The sequence below is a fragment of the Schistocerca piceifrons genome, chromosome 1 (genome assembly GCF_021461385.2).
Source record: "Schistocerca piceifrons isolate TAMUIC-IGC-003096 chromosome 1, iqSchPice1.1, whole genome shotgun sequence".
NCBI lineage: Eukaryota > Metazoa > Arthropoda > Insecta > Orthoptera > Acrididae > Schistocerca > Schistocerca piceifrons.
The window spans coordinates 1,153,237,586-1,153,261,120 of record NC_060138.1 but is presented as its reverse complement, the minus strand read 5'-3'; the positions used below and the strand labels follow the sequence as shown (position 1 = coordinate 1,153,261,120).

Here is a 23,535-nt window from a genome sequence, read left to right as displayed (position 1 = left end):
TGCGGCTTGGAGACTGATGTTACCCCGCACATTTCCATCGAATACAAATTCTACTTTCTGGACTTTGTGATCAGGATCGAACTGACGTAATCCGGGCTTGCAGTAAATACAGGGAAGCAGAAGAAGTACTTGTTCGATTTGGCTTTCCACTATCTACAAGAGTTGCAGATTCAGTGTAAAGAAATACTGTTTGATAGCGAAGTACGACATAAGCTGACATACAGATTTAAGTTTGGTACTTGAAGTCTTCGAGGGTCATATAATATTATGCAGACTTGTGTTTGTGTGTAAACTCAAACTGTCCTGACCTTGTAATTCACGTTCCATAAACTAAGAACGTAGACACCAACCATCACATTTTGAAATAACAATGTCTCTTATCCTTGATACTTTCCTTAAGTTGTAACTTACCTTAATATCAAGGAGGCTGCTGCAGGTTAAACGATGACTGTTGGCACTGTATGTTTCCAGTCCAGTAATTGGATAATTCAATTTATCTGGAATAGAATCTCTTCAGGACAGTGATTACGGCTGGTTCCGGCGGAGGTTCGAGTCCTCCCTCGGGCATGGGTGTGTGTGTTTGTCCTTAGGATAATTTAGGTTAAGTAGTGTGTAAGCTTAGGAACTGATGACCTTAGCAGTTAAGTCCCATAAGATTTCACACACATTTGAACTTTTTTTTCTGACAGTGATCAGTTTTATCACAGTTTTGACTTATTATCCTTATCCTTAAAGTGAGGCTAATCGCTTAATAGAAACTTTTTTGATAGATCTTACAATTATATTTTTCCGCGAGACATTTAAATTTCTTCGTTATCTGCGATAAAGATTGAAGCAGAAGGAATGAATTTAAGTTTATGCTGCGACCGGGATTCGAACCAGGGAGTTCTTGCTTGCTAGGCAGAAATGCTAACCATTACACCATCACAGCACTATGGTTAACATTGCTGCACGAACTACCCAAGTTAGTGCACTCCCCAACACAAACTTCAGTTCATATCTTCTATTTATTTTCCCTTACATTGTCACTACTGCCAGGGCTCTCCGGTACTGCAATAGCACCTCAGCATTGGACGTAATGACAAAGTCAAGATCACCTATGGTACAGGACTTTGCCATTACGTCCAATGCTGAGGTGCTATTGCAGTGCCGGAGAGCCCTGGCAGTAGTGACAATGTAAGGGAAAATAAGTGGAAGATATGAACTGAAGTTTGTGTTGGGGATGGCACTCAACTTGGGTAGTTCGTGCAGCAATCTTAACCATAGTGCTGTGGTGGTGTAATGGTTAAAGCAAGAAGGCCCAGGTTCGAGTCCTGGCTGCAGCACAAATTTTAGTTCATTTCTTCTGCTTCAATCATTATCGTAGAAACATTTTCGTTAATGAAGTACGGCAGAGTTGATCTATGTCCGCCGGCCAACGGTTCCTTCGCCGACGTATTGCAGTTACGTCACGTAGCGGTATTGGGCGTGTCGCAGAGGCCTCGAACGCGTGGACTGCGGCAAGGTCATGGGTTCGCCACTCTGCACAGTTAAAACGAAGAGAAGCGGATTGTACTCGTACCACTCAATATTGTTACAAAGAGATGTTAAGTTTAGCGAATAAATACATGTGCCATTGTTCACATGACGCGGGGTTTGCGTTATTTCATTTGTTTGCTATTACTGTCACGTATTTTTATGATTGATGAAACTACCCAACTTCTGAGAAAAATGCATCTCGTAAAATGTTTTCACTTTAAATTCGGAAGATTTACCTCCCAAGACGAACCAATAAACATATTTCTTCGTGCCACATACTTGTACGTGTCGGTAACGTTACATAAATTTCGTCTTATGTGGAATTACATATTTTATTTTTTTCTCACTGTTTCCTGTGTCATTGACCAGCGATGCTAAATGTATCCAATCATTCAGTACCTCCACATCTTTTAAGCAACCTGTAAGTTGAACTAAACCTTGTCGATTATTAACCATTAGTTGGTCTTCTCAAGTTTATCTCCATACCGAAATTTAAACAAACAGCCTTCGCTGAAGAAGCTACCCACATTGCTGGAAGTGAGAAAGAAATTTGTGATCCATTCTCCAGAATGAAGTATATACTTTGAGTATAGAGATAAACACGAAAAAAAGAAAAAAGTAATGGTTACGAAAACTCAAAATTTAGATCAAATTCAACTTACAGATTGCTTAATCAGGAGGCAGTGCATCATGGTGGACATTTAGAATCTTTGATCAATGACAAAGTGTGTTAAAGAAATAAAACGACATATCGTCCTTGGCCGAGCTGCAACAGTTAAGTCACTAAAAGTCTGGCAGAATGGGGCTGTTTTCAATACAACAAAGATAAGCTTGGTGTTACCTGTGTTCTTGTAAAGCTGCGAGATCTCGACTGTGAAAGCTAGTGACAGCAAACCGAATTGATAGCTTCGAGATGTGGTGTTGGCGGAAGATGTTACGCGTAGCGTGGACAGAAAAAAGAACCAACGCTTCCGTTATAGAAGAACTTACCATCACAGGGAGTTTGTCTTCCTGCGTCAGTCAAAGATAATTCCATTTCCTTGGGTACATTTTGAGAAGAGAGGGGGGGTAATTTAGAAAAGACCATCTTGCAAGGCAAAATCGAAGGCAGAAGACCATTAGAAAGAGCAGCAAGCAGATGGTTGGATCGAGCAAAGAAAATTACCGGCCTACCCTTTCACGTTACAGAAGAACCGAAGATAGCTGTGGATGGAGGGCTTCTAGTCGAAGAGTCAGCTACTTACGAACTGAATGAAGAAATTAGGTCATGAAATTGAAAAATGAGTAAACCGACTAAGATCACGTACGTTATGACAACAGTAGTTTTTCCCGCGTGACAGCAATGACTGGAAATACATAAGGCGATCAAATGATACTGTTACAATATGTTGCTAAGTGGTTTTCACACTACTGTTATGAAGGTTCGGGCTTCAATTTTCCGTCGGTGCCTCGATTTCTATCTGTCGCTTACAGCTTCTTTCACACCTACAAAAATGGCTAAGCACTATGGGACTTAACATCTGAGGTCATCAATCCCCTAGACTTAGAACTACTTAAACCTAACTAACCTAAGGACATCACACACATCCATGCCCGAGGCAGGATTCGAACCGGCGACCGTAGCAGCAGTGCGGTTCCGGACTGAAGCGTTTAGAACGGCTCGGCCACCGCGGCCGGCCGCCTGACAAAGATTCGTATGTGCGACAAATGGCAAGCTGCGCGATTGTTAAGGTTTCGCGTGAAACTCTAGGTCCATCTACAGTCGTCTGGGTAAGTACATTCAAAGGTCCCAGGAAGGCAAAGCCATACCTCCTCAAATAGTAGCGTGCCTAGTAAAGTACCTTCCTGAAAGCAAGCTTCGGGTTGAGCACAATGACTTGGAGAGATGATTTGTAGACTGTGTGTAGTAATGAAGGAGCATTCGACTTTTCGTCGACGTTTTTCAGCTGGTTGGGTACTCGCGCCACGCGCACGTGTTGCACCACTTGTGCACCCCTGCAGGGCCGGCTGTGTTTGCAGCGCTACTTGTGCACCCCTGCGGGCAGGTGGCTGGCAGGCAGGTGGTGTGGCGGGGGTGTGCTCCCCTTCTCCCCTTCTCTTTGGCTCTGCCACCGGTTCCTGTTCCTGCTGCCGCATAACGCTGCACCCCACAGGAATCGTTAGCGCCAGGATTTCACCCGGAACAAGTCCCGCCCCCTCACCCCCGGTTTTCCCGGTCTTTGTTCGGCGCCTGGGCTTGGTTTCAGTTGACCCACGTGGTTTACCGCGTTTGGCTGCACTTGGAGTGAATGTTAAATTAATATCTTGCTAGATCCTAAATTTTGCCACATACTTAAAAGACACGTTGCAAAAAAAACGTGCACAATTGGCCTCAGCTGAGTCAGGTACTTCCACAGCAAACATAAGAGAAAACAATTTAGCACTGAATTCTTTAAATACGAGAACTCAGTATTCAGATGAATAGCCTATGAAGAAACATACTTCTATGTGAGAAAAAGCACCCAAAGCTAAAACAGGAAAAACCTACCCTCAAAGAATAATTTGCTTGGAGAAAGAGGAACCGCGGTTTTTAGAACTCAGACAGTATATGCCAAACAAGCACCAGTGTTCACTATAATTCCAGAGGGCATCAAAATTAGTTTGTTCTTGCTAGATCAATCCAGGCTGTTTTTGCGTGTTATTCACTGAATAGTTTTGCTGAAAAGTTTTAGGGGTGGAAGAAGCGCTGGCACTGCATGAAGGACGTTTTACAGCCGTGAAACACTGCAGCATTTATTTCCTTCTTAACTGCTCTGTGACAAACATACACATCATCATTATTATTTTTAAAAATGGTTTGAATGACATGAAATTAATTTATCTTTTGGTTAAAAATAGACAGAACAAAGAATAACGACAGATTATTGTCCTGAGACGTTTGCAACAGCATATAGGACACTAATTACACAGGACCGCCACAATTCTTTATAACCTCGTTTATAATGCGCAAGTATGGCATTGGAAGAATTTAAAAGTTAAAATTCACCCATTACCCCTGCAAATACTAACGAAATATGTCATATAAAGCCCACATCTCGTGGTCGTGCGGTAGCGTTCTCGCTTCCCACGCCCGGGTTCCCGGGTTCGATTCCCGGCGGGGTCAGGGATTTTCTCTGCCTCGTGATGGCTGGGTGTTGTGTGCTGTCCTTAGGTTAGTTAGGTTTAAGTAGTTCTAAGTTCTAGGGGACTGATGACCATAGATGTTAAGTCCCACAGTATTCAGAGCCATTTGAACCATTTGTCATATAAGCAAATATCTTACTGCTTTCATTAGGCAGTTCTACTTCATGGCATTCTTATATTCTTTAATTTTCGTGAGCTACTATGAGGGTCTACATAAACAAAACGACTTTCACTTATTTATGTATAACGTTGATTTTAGACAACAGAGTTAGTCGACTGCATCTGCGGCTTTACTACCGACATGAGAGATTCAAAACCATTGTTTTCGCATTGTATGTTTGCTCTGCTGTTTCTCTCAAATAAACGTACTATAATAAGTGAATTAGTTAATGAAAATTTGTCCGTATTGCCTTTCAATAACATCACGTTATTTTTTGTTTTCTACTGCTGGCGATGCTTTCAATCCTCTATAAATATTTTTATTTCTTTAATAATACGCATTCGTATTATATTACTATCCAGAAAGACTTAAATTTTTTATCATTACTAAATTTCATCACAGTGTAACATGTGTTGGACTGTGATGATAACAACTTTGATGTAACTTCCAGTTTGGTGAACTGGCGGCTGTTTAGGGGAGGGCCTTCTACTTTGGATAGGCGTGGAGGGGGGTGAATGGGCGGGACTTGTTCCGGGTGAAATCCTAGCGCTAAGGGCACGTGCACCCCACTGCGTTTTTTCCACTTGGCACTGTGACGTCCGATACTATACTCGGCTGCTGCCCGTTCCATTTAAAAGTGCTGCGCACGTGTTCCTGCGCTAAGCACTGGAATCAAACCTCTGTGTGACCACCTCGCTGTTACGCCCTAATGATCCGCAGCGCTGGCGCTCTGCGGTCATTCTACCCATCGCTCAGCATCACACCACAAAGTTCAACTTTATTTGTAATGCTCTACAGGCGTCGTCAGGCACCGTCAAGGTCAATTTCACTGGGGGCAATTTAAATGGCAGCTTTCGTGCAAGCCGTCAGCGGAATGGAGAGACAGCGAGACGTCACAATTCTTGGAAAATGTTCGATGTTACGTCGACGTAATTGCGACGCCACATAATTCTCTGATTCACTGCAGCTTGGCTTCTAGTGAAGATCTACGACCAGTAATCGGTTCTCGGATTTTTTCCTGTCACTTATCTGACAATGATTTGTTAAAAGTGTTGTTCAGTTCATGTTAAACCGAAGATCCGCCTATAACTGGTTCTATACTTTAGTGCGGAGGTCGAAGGAAGAAGGCATGGATAATAACAGTAACAGTAGTAAAGCCTAGCAAAGCACTACGGTGTTGAAACCGATTTTCGATTTGACATCTTTACGTTTAGTATGTTAAATTTGTTTCCACAAGGCATATTTAGGTAGATTTTATGCTTTAGGTGTAATTTGTACTTTTCTTGTCTACTATTTTTGCATTGGGAGTTAAAAGGTTTTCATACTGGTATTTCCAGCGCTTTATACACATAATCAGTGAGAGAAATATCATGATGATGACAAATATTAATCAAATTTTTCAGTATAATGATAACAAAAACATTTGCATTATGTTCTAATATTGTCCATCTTAAGGACCAGACGTAGAGGTTGTTAAGATAATCGTTGTAAATATTTTAGCGTACAACCGCTAGTATTAGGAACATAATCCTCTAACCCTCAGCAACACTTGAGAGTCAAGCTCCCATCATCTGGCTAAGATAATCATACACAAACATGCACTCAAAGGCACACAAGGCGAAAATAAAGTGTTCAAAGATGTGTGAACTCTAAGGGATCAAACTGCTGAGGTCATCGGTCCCTAGACTTACACACTACTTAAACTACCTCATGCTAACAAGGGAACCTCCCCATCGCACCCCCCTCAGATTTAGTTATAAGTTGGCACAGTGGATAGGCCTTGAAAAACTGAACACAGATCAATTGAGAAAACAGGAAGAAGTTGTGTGGAACTGTGAAAAAATAAGCAAAGTATACAAACTGAGTAGTTCATGGGAAGATAAGCAACATCAAGGACACTGGGACCGCAGGAGCGCCGTGGTCTCGTGTTAACGTGAGTAGCTGCGGAACGAAAGGTCCTTGGTTCAAATCTTCCATCGAGTGAAAAGTTTAACTTTTTATTTTCAGTTTATGTGACAAACTCTTATGTTTTCATCACTTTTTTGGGAGTGATTATCACATCCACAAGAAAACCTAAATCGGGCAAGGTAGAAGAATCTTTTTACCCATTCACCAAGTGTACAAGTTAGGTGGGTCGACAACATATTCCTGTCATGTGACGCACATGCCGTCACCAGTGTCGTATAGAATATATCAGATGTGTTTTCCTGTGGAGGAATCGGTTGCCCTATGACCTTGCGATCAAATGTTTTCGGTTCCGATTGGAGAGGCACGTCCTTTCGTCTACTAATCGCACGGTTTTGCGATGCGGTCGCAAAACACAGACACTAAACTTATTACAGTGAACAGAGACATCAGTGAACGAACGGACAGATAATAACTATGCAAAAATAAAGAAAGTAAAATTTTCACTCGAGGGAAGACTTGAACCAAGGACCTCTCGTTCTGCAGCTGCTCACGCTACCACTGGACCACGGCGTGCCTGAGCTCACAATGTCCATGATGTTGCCTATGTCGCCCATGGACTACTCAGTTTGTATATTTTGCTTATTTTTTCACAGTTCCACACAACTTCTTCCTGTTTTCTCAATTGATCTGTGTTCAGTTTATCAAGGCCTATCCACTGTGCCAACTTATAACTAAATCTGAGGGAGGTGCGATGGGGAGGTTCCCTTGTAAGAACAACACACACACCCATGGCCGAGGGAGAACTCGAACCTCCGCCGGGAGAGGCCGTGTAGTCCGTGACATGGCGCCTCAAATCGCGAGGTCACTCCGCTCGGCAAATAAACTGTTCCTTACGTAAAACGGTAAGCACTGGTCACTTCAGCAGCCTCTCCGTGCACCGATAATTTGTAACATGAGTACGGCTCTGGCAGACTGCACTGTGGCGTCAGCCGCTCCATAACATTCCAAACATGCTACAAAGGATATTAAGCCACCATACCAATGGTTATCTGCGCAAAATTTTTCACATTTGTGGTACCAACACCAGCCTTCAAAAAGATCCAGAATACCATTGAAGAAGGCATTGCTATTCTTCCCGGCTTGTATATTAAATACATGATCAAACTTAACCCAGTGGATTGCCATTTCAAGTTCCTCAAGCAGGTCGGGTAACTTTCCTTTCTTATCTACGAGTGTCACCTGCAAGAACTCTTCTGTGCCTTTCAGGGGTTAATTAAGTCTACATTAGGCAACCACCGAGCTGCCATAGTTACACACTCTGAGAACGGCTGCATGCTCCCTATAGGCCGAGCGGTGTGGCTGAGCGGTTCTAGGCGCTTCAGTCTGGAACCGCGTGATGGCTACGGTCGCAGGTTCGAATCCTGCCTCGGGCATGGATGTGTGTGATGTCCTTAGGTTAGTTAGGTTTAAGTAGTTCCAAGTTCTAGGGGACTGATGACCTCAGATGTTAAGTCCCGTAGTGCTCAGAGCCATTTCGAACCATTTTGAGCTCCCTATATCTTGTCGAAAATTACCCACCTGTTTCTCGTGTATATTTCGCTTCACACTACGCACACTGTATTTTATAAACGCCTGCCTGTTCCGATATCCGATTCATGCTTTAAACTATATCTCATTAAGTTTTTTGTTGTGAACGCCAACTGAACACTGTACGGCCGAAAAATGTTTGCCCTGAAGTTGGCCGACAGATATTAGACAACAACTAAATGTACAATATATTACAACCATAATTGAAAATTTGAACTGGAGAGCCACCATATGTCCAACAGAAGGGTAACTAAAGCTGCAATATAATATAATGCAACGGAAAGAGAAATGTTGGACGTCCCTTAAAGAGATGGCACGGACAGATGTGATATAGAACAGTCCAAAATGCCTAATCGACATGGGATGTCAAATTGATCCCATATTTTTAGATTTCCAGAAGACTTTTGTCACTGTACCTTAAAGTCATTCAATAAAAGAGAAGTAAGTCTGGCGTTACCCAATGACGTGATCTAGGCTCTCTGCTGTTCCTGATCTACATAACCGACATAGGAGACAATTTGAGCAGCCTCTTAAGATTGTTTGTAGACGATACTGTTATTTACTATCTTGTAAAGCCATCAGATGGTCACGATCAATCACAAAATGATTGAGACAAGATATCTGTTCGGTAAGAAAAGTGACAATTGTCTCTAAATTATGAAAAGTTTGATGTCTCTTACATGAGCACTGAAAGAAATCCGCTAAATTTGGGTTACATGATAAATCGAAAATTTAAAATCTGTAAACCCAAATAAGTACTTAGGGTATACAATTACGAATAACTGAAACTGGAACGCTTACTCGGATAACATTGTGGAGAACGGAAACCAAAGACTGCGATTTTGTGGCAGAACAGGTAGAAAATGTAACAGGTGTACCAAAGAGATTGCTTAAACTACGCTTGTTCGCTCTCTTCTCGAGTATTGCTGTGCGGTGCGGGATCCGCACCAGATGGGACTGACGGAGGACATCGAAAAAGTTCAAAGAAGGACAGTTCGGTTTGAATTATCGCGAAATGGGGAAGAGAGTGCCACTGACATGATACGGGAGTTGGGGTGGCAGTCATTAAAACAAAGGCATTTTTTGTTGCAGCAGTATCTTTTCATGAAATTTCAATCAGCACTTTTCCTCAGAGTGTGAAAAAAACATTTGTCAGCGCCCACCTACATAGGGAGAAATGATCGTCATAATAAAACAAGAGAAACAAGAGCTCGCACGGAAAGATTTAAATGTTCGTTTCTGCCGCACAGTGTTCGAGAGTGGAACGATAGAGAAATAGCGTGAAGGTGGTTGGATGAACCCTCTGCCAGGCACTTAAGTATGTATTTCAGAGCAGTCAGGTATATGTAGATACAGATCCTTAAAAATCCTTGATTGTACCTGTGTAAAGAGAATAACGATTAAAATATTTTTCTGGTGGTAAACAAAAGGGTTAAACGTCAAATGAGAATTGGTTTAAATCAGACTAGCGATAATATAACGCCTGACGCGCGTCCAGGAAAGGTAATGACTACTGTGTAGGAATTGTACTGTCACTTTCTTTTCTTTTTAAGTGACAAAATTTTGTCCTGTTCCCGTGAGTGGCGCCGTCACAGCATCCCTTCAAGATGGCTGCTACACTTGACGTTCGTCAGAAGCAACGTGCTGTCATAGAATTCCTGTGCTGTGAAAACGAGACAGTGGGAAACATATACAAGAGGTTGAAAAAGGTGTATGGAGATGCTGCTGTCGATCGCAGTACAGTTAGTCGGTGGGCAAGCAGGTTACGTGGTGAAAGCGGGCACGGTAATATTGGGGTTTGTCCTCACAGCGGCAGGCCTCGTACTGCACACGCTCCAGACAATGTGCAGAGAGTTAACGAATTGGTGACTGCTGACAGACGCATCACAGTGAACGAATTGTCACGCTACGTTGGGATAGGGGAAGGAAGTGTTTGCAGAATACTGAAAGTGTTGGCGTTAAAAAAGGTTTGTGCCAGGTGGGTTACCAGGATGGTGACAGCGGCTCACAAAGAAACAGGGAAAACGGTATGCAGCGAACTTTTGGAACAGTACGAGAGTGGTGGAGATGAATTTCTTGGAAGAATTGTGACAGGTGATGAAACATGGCTCCATCATTTTTCACCAGAGACGAAGAGGCAGTCAGTGGAGTGGCATCATGCAAATTAACCCAAGAAAAAAAATTCAGTACCACACCTTCTGCTGGAAACGTTATGGCTACGGTGTTTTTCGATTCCGAAGGACTCTTGCTTGTGGACATCATGCCAAGTGGAACCACCACAAATTCTGATTCATATGTGACGACACTGAAGAAACTTCAAGCTCGACTGAGTCGTGTTCGACCACATCGGCAAAAGCAGAATGTTTTGCTGTTGCACGACAATGCACGGCCACATTTCAATCAAAAAACCATGGAAGCGATCACAAAACTCGGACGGACAACACCGCAACACCCGCCTTACAATCCTGACGTGGCTCCATGTAGCTATCATCTCTTTGGGAAACTGAAAGACTCTCTTCGTGGAACAAGGTTTGAAGATGATGACTCCCTTGTGGACGCTGCCAAACAGTGGCTCCAACAGGTTGGTCCAGAATTTTACCATGCGGGTATACAGGCGCTGATTCCAAGATGGCGTAAGGCAGTTGAGAGGGATGGAAATTAGGTGTAGAAATGAAAATATTGTTACTGAAAGATGTGTCTACACACGGTAAAACTTTCAAACATGCAGAATAAAAGATGGATTTAAAAAAATAATAGCGTGCATTTGTTTTGGAGTGACCCTCGTAAAACACGAACATTAGTGACTGAAGGTATTTTTCAGTTCATACTTCCATTTTCTTTTCTGCATTGTGGGTGTGGGTAAGTATAGTCTGTCGGTAAACTAGAGCGAGCGAGCGAGTCCCCACTCTGCCAACCCAGCTACGTGACGAGGCGCTCCTACAGGCTGTTTCACAACATAGTACCGGCCCTGCCGCGGCGCGCGCTTCAAATCTGTGGCGAAGCCGTGTACAGATACGTCTCGGCGGCGTTTATTTTTAGACAAATGCATTAAGACCATAAGGAATACAGAAAACGATAGCGTCTTCCGAAACACAACATTATAGAGTAAATAATATTAACATAAGAACGGTAGTCAGGATTCTATTACAAACATAGAACCAATTGCCTGTTCAAGTGAATGTGTATGTTCCTCTATTGCTATTCGTAAAACGAACCCCCATATAATGCAATTAGTCTTTAGAATTTAAGTCTTGTTCTTTTTTTGTGTTTCTACTAAAAGGGAAAAGTTTTCTTTGAATGACTGCATCGAAACTTAACAATTCTTGCAACGCAAAAGTGTTTAAAACGTAAGCAGAAATTTATAATTTTGTGTGTTGTATTAGACCGATTTGCACTCCTTTTTTGTCACTGTCTTCGAACATGCCTCAAAAGTATGTGTTCAATGTTATGCATATTGGATACTTACTCTGTTGTCAGCTGTCAGAAAGGTTACACGTGTTTTGGTAGCGTCAACGACTATTTGTTTTGTATAAAAATAAATTAGATTATCTGTATTAAATTTTGCTGCAAGAATGGAATAAAGTGTATGAAATTTTTAGAAATGGTAAATATTGCTTTTGGTGAGCCTGTTATGAGTAAACTAAGGGCAGACAAGTGGTATAAACATTTCAGAGCAGGCCTTAAAGGACAGCAGTTTTACAAGCATGCATGAGATTAAAAATGCACAGTTAAGAGACATATTAACTATCCGTCCGCAGCTCGTGGTCGTGCGGTAGCATTCTCGCTTTCTGCGCACGGTTTCCCGGGTTCGATTCCCGGCGGGGTCAGGGATTTTCTCTGCCTCGTGATGACTGGGTGTTGTGTGATGTCCTTAGGTTAGTTAGGTTTAAGTAGTTCTAAGTTCTAGGGGACTGATGACCATAGATGTTAAGTCCCATAGTGCTCAGAGCCAGCCATAAACTATCCCGAAGAAGCAGTTCCTAAAGTGTTTCGGGAATTGGAAAAAGCACTGGCATAAGTATATAGTATGTAATGTGGAATATTTTGAAGAGGATAACATTGCTGTAGATTAACAAATAAAGTTCTTACCAAAAAATAAAAATTAATATGTGAACGCACCTCGCATGTCAAGCTTTTTGCTTAGAAGTCCAGAATCGGTGTACATGTTTCGAAGGAAATTTCAGCAGTGTTTAGAATAGCTATTGCGCACATGTTTTAAGCAATATGTCTTAGAATCAGGTGAACAGTGCACCGAGATAGAGATTTAGTGTTCCATAAGCATCAAAGGTTTTACGTGATTTTGAAACTATCTGTAACGATGGGTTTCCTCCCAAAATTATTAGTTTTCCATCTTGGCCATTCTAGTAAACCATGCAGCTTATTTTTCCATTCCTTACTTATGCGTCATATTAGCTGAGGCTGACGTTTGCCTAAATTGCAGCCCTTTGATTGGGACTGGTAATATTAGCCAACAGTTCTTTTTGAGCCGCCTTTTTAATACACGCTGTAATAACATTAGAGACGATCGAACGCTTGTTACTCCCCAAATACCTCCTCTTCTTCGTATTCTGCGCATTTTCTTGCAATGCTAGACGATTATCCATCACTTCCGGATACCGAAGTACATGACTAAGTATACTAAGTTAACTCACTGACACAGGCAACTAAGATCCCACGAACAGAAACGACGTATATCACAGCACGTCGATCTACACTGCTAGACAGATAACGTGCAACAGATTTCGGGTGCCCCTGTAGGCTGGTGGCAGCGTTCTTCCGGGAGAGGCTCTTGAGTTTACAGACGGACTATAGCAAGAAACGCTCGCCACGGCGGCCTCGTTAGTGCCAAATACCGGCCCACCGGTGCCGAGACGGCCTTGTGATTCACTGCCGGACGACTCACTTCCGCCGCCCCCGCACTCCGCAGGTGCCGCCAGACAGCCAGTCGCGAGCCGCACGCAGCAGCTGACGCCGCCAGCCGAGTGCTCCTAATCTTCTGCCGCTGCCACTGCTATTTCCCCGCGCAGTCCGCGGGCGGTTCCTTCTGCACTGTGCGCGCCGCACAAAGACGCCCGCAGCCTCGCACAGGTAGGCGGACGCTCGCTAATCGCCGGCGATGGGCTGATGGGCGAATTTCCGCCGCCGGACGAGGCGACAAGTGTCGCGATGGACTCATTTCCTATTGTAGAGTGCAGCAGCAGCAGCAGGTGTTTACAGCGGGCGCTGGGCGCCGTCTGTTGTTGCAGGGGGGATGCGCGGCCCGCGATGACGCTGGAGTCGCCGGTGGCGCCGGCGCCGTCGCCTTCGCGCGACGCCGAGACGCCCAGCAACAAGGGGCTGCTCAACGGGCCCGGCCAGAACAACTGCTTCCTCAACAGCGCCGTCCAGGTAAGCGAAGCGCTCTCAGCCTGCTGCTTCGTGCAATCAGGTCATCAACTCACATAATCGAGCTGCTGACAATAACCGAGCTTTCGGAGCCTACGTCAGCACAGGCATGCTCTTCAGTTATGAGTCGCTGACCCTTTCCCCAGAAAGGGGAGGTCTTGGTGTAGTCCATGTCCACGACGGAGCTGTGGCCCTGTATGTCAGCACACACATCAAGCTGTGGCGCCACCACGCGGAAAGTTTGACAGATTTGTTGTTGGAGTCCTTAGCTCCGCCCTCCTTTATGCCCCCACTTACGACGCAAGACATACACCCACCCTTCTACTACTTCGGGAACTTTTACATTGAACACAGCTATGTCCGTATCGCAGTACCACCGACGAAACAGCCGTCGGCGCGGGATATATATCATGTCCTGCAGCAGAAGCGCCCACCAAACATCGTGGAGACCAAAAGCCCTCAGGTTCATTGGAAGGTGGTGTGGAAGACGATTCACGCGGTTATACTGGCCACAGACGTCCGAACCACATGGTACATCACAGTCGTAAACATATCAGCCGATCACGCCTCCACAAGATAAACATGGCGGAATCGCCTCTATGTGTAGACTGCGGGATGCCAGACACGGACGAACACCGTCTCACATGTGGCGCGGTAGAAGACGTATGGCGCTTGGTGCGGCAAATTTTGTCGTATTTTGCACGAGTGACTCCGGAACACATTACACCTCGGTTCCTACTATTTCCGGATCAACAATATTTTCGGCCGGTCAGGGTGGCCGAGCGGTTCTAGGCGCTACAGTTTGGAACCGCGCGAGCGCTACGGTCGCAGGTTCGAAACCTGCCTCGGGCATGGGTGTGTGTGATGTCCTTAGGTTAGTTAGGTTTAAGTAGTTCTAAGTTCTAGGGGACTGATGACCTCAGACGTTAAGTCCCATTGTGCTCAGAGCCATTTTTTGAACAATATTTGCCGCGCACCAACACCAACACTATCACGTGGATCCGTGCGCATGCGCTACACTACTTATTTCACGATGGACCTAAAGATGTATTTGACATTTGGAACTACCTACAAGAACGTCATTGCAAGATCGTACGGAACCCAAAATATAGACAGTATTTCTCTAATTACCTAGGGAGTGCCCTACGCGACCCTCCACGCAGCTGGATCACCAACAGGTAGGAGAAGACACCCATTGAGTGAGCTGACAAGACTAAGTTCGATTCTCGGTGGAATACATGCGACACACTTGAAGATGTACGTGGATGATGAAGCGTAAGGAGAGTAGCGACACACTCTTCTGCAACATGTACGCAGCACTTTTTTTTCGTTTTTCCCATATACATTACCTCGGTGTAGGAACGTGCCGAGATATTGTTTTCTTTACTCAGAGCACGCTGCGGTGCTACGTACAGTTATTTTTGTTGTGGTATAAAGTAAAACCAAATTAAAAATAATATTAAAAACAGTAAATAAAAATAAATAAAAATTCCCACAAAAGATTTCCCCTTACCATCCCTGATTCCTTGACGGGCGAGGGGGCCCCGGCCAGAACATCTGCTTCCTCACCAGCGCCGTGCAGGTAAGCGACGCGCTCACAACCTGCTGCTTCGTGCAGGCAGCTCGTCAACTCACGCAACCCAGCTGCTGACAATAACCGAGCTCGAGTCTCCGTCCAGCAACAGTTTTAATCTGCCACGAAATTTAATAATAATGTACAGAACAATGGAAAATACAACTGATTAAAATCACTCCACTCCATAACAGCGGTGGCGCTGGCACAGCAACCGTAATATGTCTTTAGATGCAGAATAAACAGCCTTGGCTGCTCATGGTAGGTATATTTAATATCCACGTGTGACGCGTTTCGCCTGTTCTAGGCATCATTCATGATGCCTAGAAAAGGCGAAACGCGTCACATGTGAAGATTAAATAAACCTACCATGGGCAACCACTACTCTTTTTTTCTGTATCTAAATCAAATTGAGGATCTGTTAGATAACGACCAGTTTGGCTTTAGGTAAGGTGCTGGCTAACGAGAAATACGGGTCCCCACAGTGAAGTTGTGACGTCACAGTAGTTGCCTTGTTGACAAACATTGTTAGTGCTCCGCTCCGTCCGGGGCTACGGGAAATCAATATGTCAGTTAAAAGATACCCGCAGGACGTCTTAGCTTTATCATGGTTCAAATGGCTCTGAGCACTGTGGGACTTAACTTCTTAGGTCATCAGTCCCCCTAACTAACCTAAGGACGTCACACACATCCATGCCCGAGGCAGGATTCGAACCTGCGACCGTAGCAGCAGCGCGGTTCAGGACTGAAGTTTCTAGAACCGCTCGGCCACAGCGGCCGGCTGGAAGTAACCTCCGGCGTTCCCCAAGGAAGTGTTATAGGCCTTCTGTTGTTCCTGATCTATATTAACGATGTAGGAGACAGTCTGAGTAGCCCTCTTAGACTGTTTGTAGGTGATGCTGTCATTTATCGTCTTGTAAAATCATCAAATGACCAAAACGAATTGCAAAGTGATTTAGATAACATATCTGTATGGTGCGAAAAGTAGCAATTGACCCTGAATAAAGAAAAGTGTGAAGTTATTCTCATGAATACTAAAAGAAATCCGCTAAATTTCGGTTAGGCGATAAGTCACGTAAATTTAAAGGCCGCAAATTCAACTAAATTCTTAGTGATTACAATTACAAATAACCTGAATTGGAACGATCAGATAGATAAAGTTCTGGGTAGAGCAAACCAAAGACTGCGATTCATTGGCAGAACACTTAGAAGGTGCAACAGGTTTGCTAAAGAGAGTGCTTACACAGCGCTTGTCCTCCCTGTTCTGTAGATTTGCTACGCGGTGTGGGATCCGTATCAGGTGGGACTGACGGATGACATTGAAGAAGTTCAAAGGAGGGCGGCTCGTTTTGTACTACCGCGAAATAAGGGAGATAGTTCCACAGTGAAGTGGATTGGTAATCATTAAAACAGAGGCGTGTTTCGTTGCGATGGGATCTTCTCATGAAATTTCAATCACCAGTTTTCTCCTCCGATCGCGAAAACTTTCTATTGGCACCCATCTACATGGGAAGAAATGATCATCACGATCAAATAAAAGAAATCAGGGCTCGCACAGAAAAACTTAAGTGCTCGTTTTTCCCGCGTGCCGTTCAAGAGTGCAACGGTAGAGAGACGGCTTGAAGATGGTTCATTGAACCCTCTGCCACGCACTTTATTGTGAATAGCAGAGTAATCATGTAGATGTAGATATATGGATAATACAGACAGGAGGAAGAGACAGTAGGATAGCATATGCTTTAAGACAGCAGGAAAAAACTTCCGCGGTACTACAGTGAGCTGAAGAGGGTAAGAACTGTAGGTGGAGGTAGGGGAAGACAGAGACCGGAATATATTCAACAAATAATTGGTTCAAATGGCTCTGAGCACTATGGGACTTAACAGCTATGGTCATCAGTCCCCTAGAACTTAGAACTACTTAAACCTAAGGACATCACACAACACCCGCAACAAATAATTGAGCAATTGAAGTGGCAGCAGACAGTTTTAATCTGTTACGAAATCTAATTATCGCGAACAGTCAACGGCGCATCCTGATATTCACTGCAGGAGAACGCCATAGTTTAGTAGCTGGGAAGTAACTAATCACAGTTCGATGCTAAACAACAATGGCTACATTTGCTGCTCGAATTCGCTCCAGGAGTCTTGTACTATTTGAGTGATCAAGTTGTGTGTGTCCCACCGTTAATACGACGAGCGGAAACGGAAGTAACTTTTTGTACTGAGCCAGCTCTTATACACCCAATTGCAAATAAGCTAATATGCTGAACACGGACACTAATGCCGAAAGCAATTACCAGAGAACTGGGAATCGACAAACGCGACGTCTGGCGTGTGGGAGTACCGTAAATGTTAAGCGCTTTGTGTGTCAAGAAGGGAGCGCCCGAGACGACTCATTAGCTGAGCAAACGCAGACCTACTTGTCTCCGTGAGGTGAGGTGTGCCCTAGGAGGCGGGGCGCCGGCATTCTGTGCTCGCGGGCTGGACTTCGTCTCCGCCTTGTAACACGTCAGCCGTGTTGTCAGCATCCACCTCAAGAGGCTGGAACTTTACGTTATAACCAGTTGAAACAGATACCAATACTGCAGTTCCAGCGCTCAGGTGGAATGTTGGCAATACAAGTTCTGTTTGTCTGGATTTTTGTTTCCTTGTGTTATTAGTCTTCTGACTAGTTGGATGTTGCCCGACATGACTGCTTCTCTTGGGCCACCTTCTTCATCTCAGAGTAGCACTTGCATCTAGCGTCCTCGATAATTTCTTGGATATGTTCCAGTCGTTGTTTTCGCCAAGACTACTTACTCCTTCGGCCCCCTCTAATACTGTAGATGTCATTCGCTCATGAACACACACCCTCTCATCATGGCCCTTCGTCAAGGTTTTAACTAAGTTCCTTTCGTGCTGATACTGCGGAGAAACTTCTCATTTTTTATCAGTGTATCTGATTTTCAACATACTTCTACAACTCCAAATCTCAGACGCTCCGATTTTCGTCCTTTCACGTTTCCTCCCATAGGATATTGTGCTCCAGAAGTACAATTCCAGAAATTTCTTCATCAAATTAAGCTTTGTTTGATATCAGAATACTTCTCTTGGCCAAAAGTATGCCCCCCTTTGCCTGTGCTACTCTGCTTCTTATATCCTTCTGGCTTCGCCATGTGTGCTTTTGCTTTCAAGGTAGCAGAGTTCTTTCACTACGTCTTCTTCGTGGTCCCCAATTTTGACGTTAAGTATACCGCTAACCCCATTTGTGCTACTCTTCATTGCTTTTGACTCTCTTCGGTTTACTCTCAGTCCATATTCTGTGGTCAGCACTGTTCAATCACTTCAATAGGTTCCGTAATTCTTCCTTGTTTTCACTGAGCATAGCAGCGTTGTCAGAAAATCGTAAGATTCGTATCGCTTCACCATGAATTGTAATACCCAATCGCTATTTTTATTTATTAAAATTTATGTACTTGAACGCTTTTAGGCCACAGCCATCATCAGAATCTATCAGACAGCAAATACAGAAATGAGAAGTACTAGCTATACAGGTTTTTACAATAATTATTCTATTTGTTGTCTGAAAGACTGTGATGGTGGCTGTGAGTGAGACGCCGGTCGAGGTGGCCGAGCGGTTCTAGGCGCTACAGTCTGGAATCGCGCGACCGCTACGGTCGCAGATTCGAATCTTGCCTCGGGCATGGATGTGTGTGATGTCCTTAGGTTAGTTAGGTTTAAGTAGTTCTAAGTCTAGGGGACTGATGACTTCAGAAGTTAAGTCCCATAGTGCTCAGAGCCATTTGAACCATTTGTGAGTGAAACTTTTGATAGCGCTCATGGCAAACCTAATATAGAGTGGCGATAATGATCATGGACTAGTATAATATTCTTTGTAGACAGAATTTCAATACACTTCGAGAAGTTTTATTTCCGTCATTATTCCTTCGACGTACAAGATTAACAGTTGGGGACAAATACTGCATCCCTGCCCTGCGCCCTCAGATCTGAACATTTCTGTCTTTGTCTTCCAGTCTTATTGTTCCCTCTTGGTTGTTCTACACACACTGTATATTACCCCTCTTTCCCTATAGCTTACGCCTATTTTACCGGGGATTTCAAACGTCTTGCACTAGTTTTTGATGTGGAAAGGTTCTTGTGCGACTGATAAATCGCATGAAACTCTCTTTTGAGTTTGCTAGATCATGCCTCAATTATCAGACGCCAAACCAGGACTGCCTCTGGTGCCTTTACTTTTCCCAAAATCCAAAGTGATTGTTATATATCAAATCCACTTTTCTTTTCCACTCGTCTCCACATTATTCTTGTCAGAAACTTGGATGCGTTAGCCGTTAAATTGATTGTGCGACGGTTCTCGCATTTACCTACCTTTGCTATCTTCAGGAAAATGTGAATGATGTCCATCTGAAAGTTCGATGGTATGTCTCCAGTTTCTTAGAATGTACACACAAACTTTAATATTGCCGAATGAAACTTACAACGACCATTGTCATCTGACCCTCTCCCACCAACCCTAGAATGTAGAGTACGTTTTATTCATTGTAGAATTCATATATTTCTAGAGGCGAGCGTATAACCATCAGTTCTCTGGAATATAGTAAGTTTTTTGTGTTATCTACAAAATTTATTTCGTATTCCAGGCACGTCTCGAAACTGACCAAATCATTTACAGTGCCCGACGGTAAAAGTGACGCACACAGAAGGAGAACAGAAAGAAAATGAATATGAGCAGTTTGAGACGGTACGAGATGTTATTTTAGTGATTACAATACCGAGTCAAATTTACAAGGAACTTGTAAATTTACTTACCAATACGACCTCCCCGTCGGAGGTTCAAGTCCTCCCTCGGGCATGGGTGTGTGTGTTGTTCGTACCATAACTTAGTTTAAGTTAGATTAATTAGTGTGTAAGTCTAGGGACCGATGACCTCAGCGGTTTGGTCCCATAGAAGCCTGCCACAAATTTCCAAAATTTCCTACCAATATGAGGTTGCGCCTCCTCTGGCTGGAAGCATCACCTGGAGTCTGGAGTACAGAATTGCTATTCATTACGGAATTGTCATACAATTCTAGAAGTTAGTAGATAACCATCAGATCTTTGGGACATTGTAAGTTTTTTGTCACGTATGAAGTTTAGTTCCTGTGGCAACTGACCAACTCATTATACACTCCTGGAAATTGAAATAAGAACACCGTGAATTCATTGTCCCAGGAAGGGGAAACTTTATTGACACATTCCTGGGGTCAGATACATCACATGATCACACTGACAGAACCACAGGCACATAGACACAGGCAACAGAGCATGCACAATGTCGGCACTAGTACAGTGTATATCCACCTTTCGCAGCAATGCAAGCTGCTATTCTCCCATGGAGACGATCGTAGAGATGCTGGATGTAGTCCTGTGGAACGGCTTGCCATGCCATTTCCACCTGGCGCCTCAGTTGGACCAGCGTTCGTGCTGGACGTGCAGACCGCGTGAGACGACGCTTCATCCAGTCCCAAACATGCTCAATGGGGGACAGATCCGGAGATCTTGCTGGCCAGGGTAGTTGACTTACACCTTCTAGAGCACGTTGGGTGGCACGGGATACATGCGGACGTGCATTGTCCTGTTGGAACAGCAAGTTCCCTTGCCGGTCTAGGAATGGTAGAACGATGGGTTCGATGACGGTTTGGATGTACCGTGCACTATTCAGTGTCCCCTCGACGATCACCAGTGGTGTACGGCCAGTGTAGGAGATCGCTCCCCACACCATGATGCCGGGTGTTGGCCCTGTGTGCCTCGGTCGTATGCAGTCCTGATTGTGGCGCTCACCTGCACGGCGCCAAACACGCATACGACCATCATTGGCACCAAGGCAGAAGCGACTCTCATCGCTGAAGACGACACGTCTCCATTCGTCCCTCCATTCACGCCTGTCGCGACACCACTGGAGGCGGGCTGCACGATGTTGGGGCGTGAGCGGAAGACGGCCTAACGGTGTGCGGGACCGTAGCCCAGCTTCATGGAGACGGTTGCGAATGGTCCTCGCCGATACCCCAGGAGCAACAGTGTCCCTAATTTGCTGGGAACTGGCGGTGCGGTCCCCTACGGCACTGCGTAGGGTCCTACGGTCTTGGCGTGCATCCGTGCGTCGCTGCGGTCCGGTCCCAGGTCGACGGGCACGTGCACCTTCCGCCGACCACTGGCGACAACATCGATGTACTGTGGAGACCTCACGCCCCACGTGTTGAGCAATTCGGCGGTACGTCCCCCCGGCCTCCCGCATGCCCACTATACGCCCTCGCTCAAAGTCCGTCAACTGCACATACGGTTCACGTCCTCGCTGTCGCGGCATGCTACCAGTGTTAAAGACTGCGATGGAGCTCCGTATGCCACGGCAAACTGGCTGACACTGACGGCGGCGGTGCACAAATGCTGCGCAGCTAGCGCCATTCGACGGCCAACACCGCGGTTCCTGGTGTGTCCGCTGTGCCGTGCGTGTGATCATTGCTTGTACAGCCCTCTCGCAGTGTCCGGAGCAAGTATGGTGGGTCTGACACACCGGTGTCAATGTGTTCTTTTTTCCATTTCCAGGAGTGTATATACAAATACGAGTAGGACTCGCGATCTAAGTGCTCCACTTAATTGTGCATGTACACACTTCATCTGTAGGCTTTGATGAGTGAGTTTGCGAATATCGAAATATGTGACATTAATGGCCGTATCTTTTGATTGCATTTGTTGTGCCTTGGCAGGACAGCCAAGCCACTAGGAGGAAGCCGAAAGGCACGCGTTTAAGCTCACGCAGGCTGGCGTGAGGTCTGGAACAGTTATAGGAGTTGAGTCTAGTAAAAAGAAGTACGTTGCTTCTGGAATACTTAACTTTAATCCATAATTGGTGAACATCGGTCTGACGGTACATGCATCACAAGATAAATAGCAATTGATAATGGCGCCTTGCTAGGTCGTAGCAAATGACGTAGCTGAAGGCTATGCTAACTATCGTCTCGGCAAATGAGAGCGTAATTTGTCAGTGAACCATCGCTAGCAAAGTCGGCTGTACAACTGGGGCGAGTGCTAGGACGTCTCTCTAGACCTGCCGTGTGGCAGCGCTCGGTCTGCAATCACTGATAGTGGCGACACGCGGGTCCGACGTGTACTAACGGACCGCGGCCGATTTAAAGGCTACCACCTAGCAAGTGTGGTGTCTGGCGGTGACACCACAGCATTAACTCGGAAGCTTCAATTTCTTATACCGCCAAGTGACCGTAGACCTTAGCATTTGACGTAAGTTTCGAGTTAATACCTCCGTTTCGGAGAAAATGGGGTCGTAACGGACGGGGGTGTTCAAAAAATCTCCAGCACTGCCGTATGATTGTTAACCGCGCATGCCGTATGAATGTTCGCCTGCCTGGGTTACTTCCCTTCAAGTGGACTCTCCCAACATTTCACTGTTTCGTTTATCTCAGCTAGCGTCAGTAGTATCGTTGGTGTGTGTCGTTACGTGTTGACATGAACGTTTAATTCCTTTGTTCATTTCGTTTTTGTCACTGTTAAAATGCTAACCATTGAAGAATGTGTATTTTTAGTCGAACGAGTGTTCAAAGCTGGCGGTAAATATACAGTTTCAGTTAGTCAAACAAGTAATTCAGTTTTCCCGGAGACAACACTCCCACATCGCGATACTGTGCGAGATGTGTCTAACAAATTTCGAAGTACGGGTTCAGTGACAGATGCACCGAGAAGTGGTCGTCCTAGCGTTTTGTCTAGTGATAAACTACTCGATATTTCCGATAAAATGTCCATGAGTCCGAACAAGTCAGTAAGAAAACTCGCCCAGGAAATCGATGTCAGTGTCGGAACGGCCCACACAGCTGTAAGGAAAACATTAGAGCTTTTGCCATTCAAAGTGACAGCCACGCAAGAACTGAAAATTGCGGATCATGGCAAGAGACTGCATTATTGTCAATGATTCAAAAATTTCGTTCAACAAAATGGAAGGGATATTCTTAATGAAACGTTTTTGACTGATGAGGTGTCGTTTCATTTATCCGTGTACATGAACTCGCAAATTCTCGTATGTGGAGTACTGCAAATCTATTGTGTATTCATGAGGAACCACTTCATTCTTTGAAAATAGGAGTTTGGATTACAATTTTTAGACGTCGGATTGTGGGTCCCATGTTTTTCAACGAAACAATAAACGCACAATGATATGGTTCAAATGGCTCTGAGCACTATGGGACTTAACTTC

The 23,535-nt window shown here is 44.7% G+C and overlaps 1 protein-coding gene across 1 annotated transcript in view; it reads left to right on the top strand.

Moving 5' to 3' along the window:
- Window positions 1-23,535, top strand: part of LOC124781039 — a 327,426-nt gene that overhangs the window by 125,708 nt on the left and 178,183 nt on the right. The window contains exon 2 of the mRNA XM_047253824.1: window positions 13,582-13,723. Coding sequence (XP_047109780.1) covers window positions 13,601-13,723 — 123 coding nt within the window. The 5' untranslated portion in view covers window positions 13,582-13,600. The remainder of the gene's footprint in view (window positions 1-13,581; window positions 13,724-23,535) is intronic.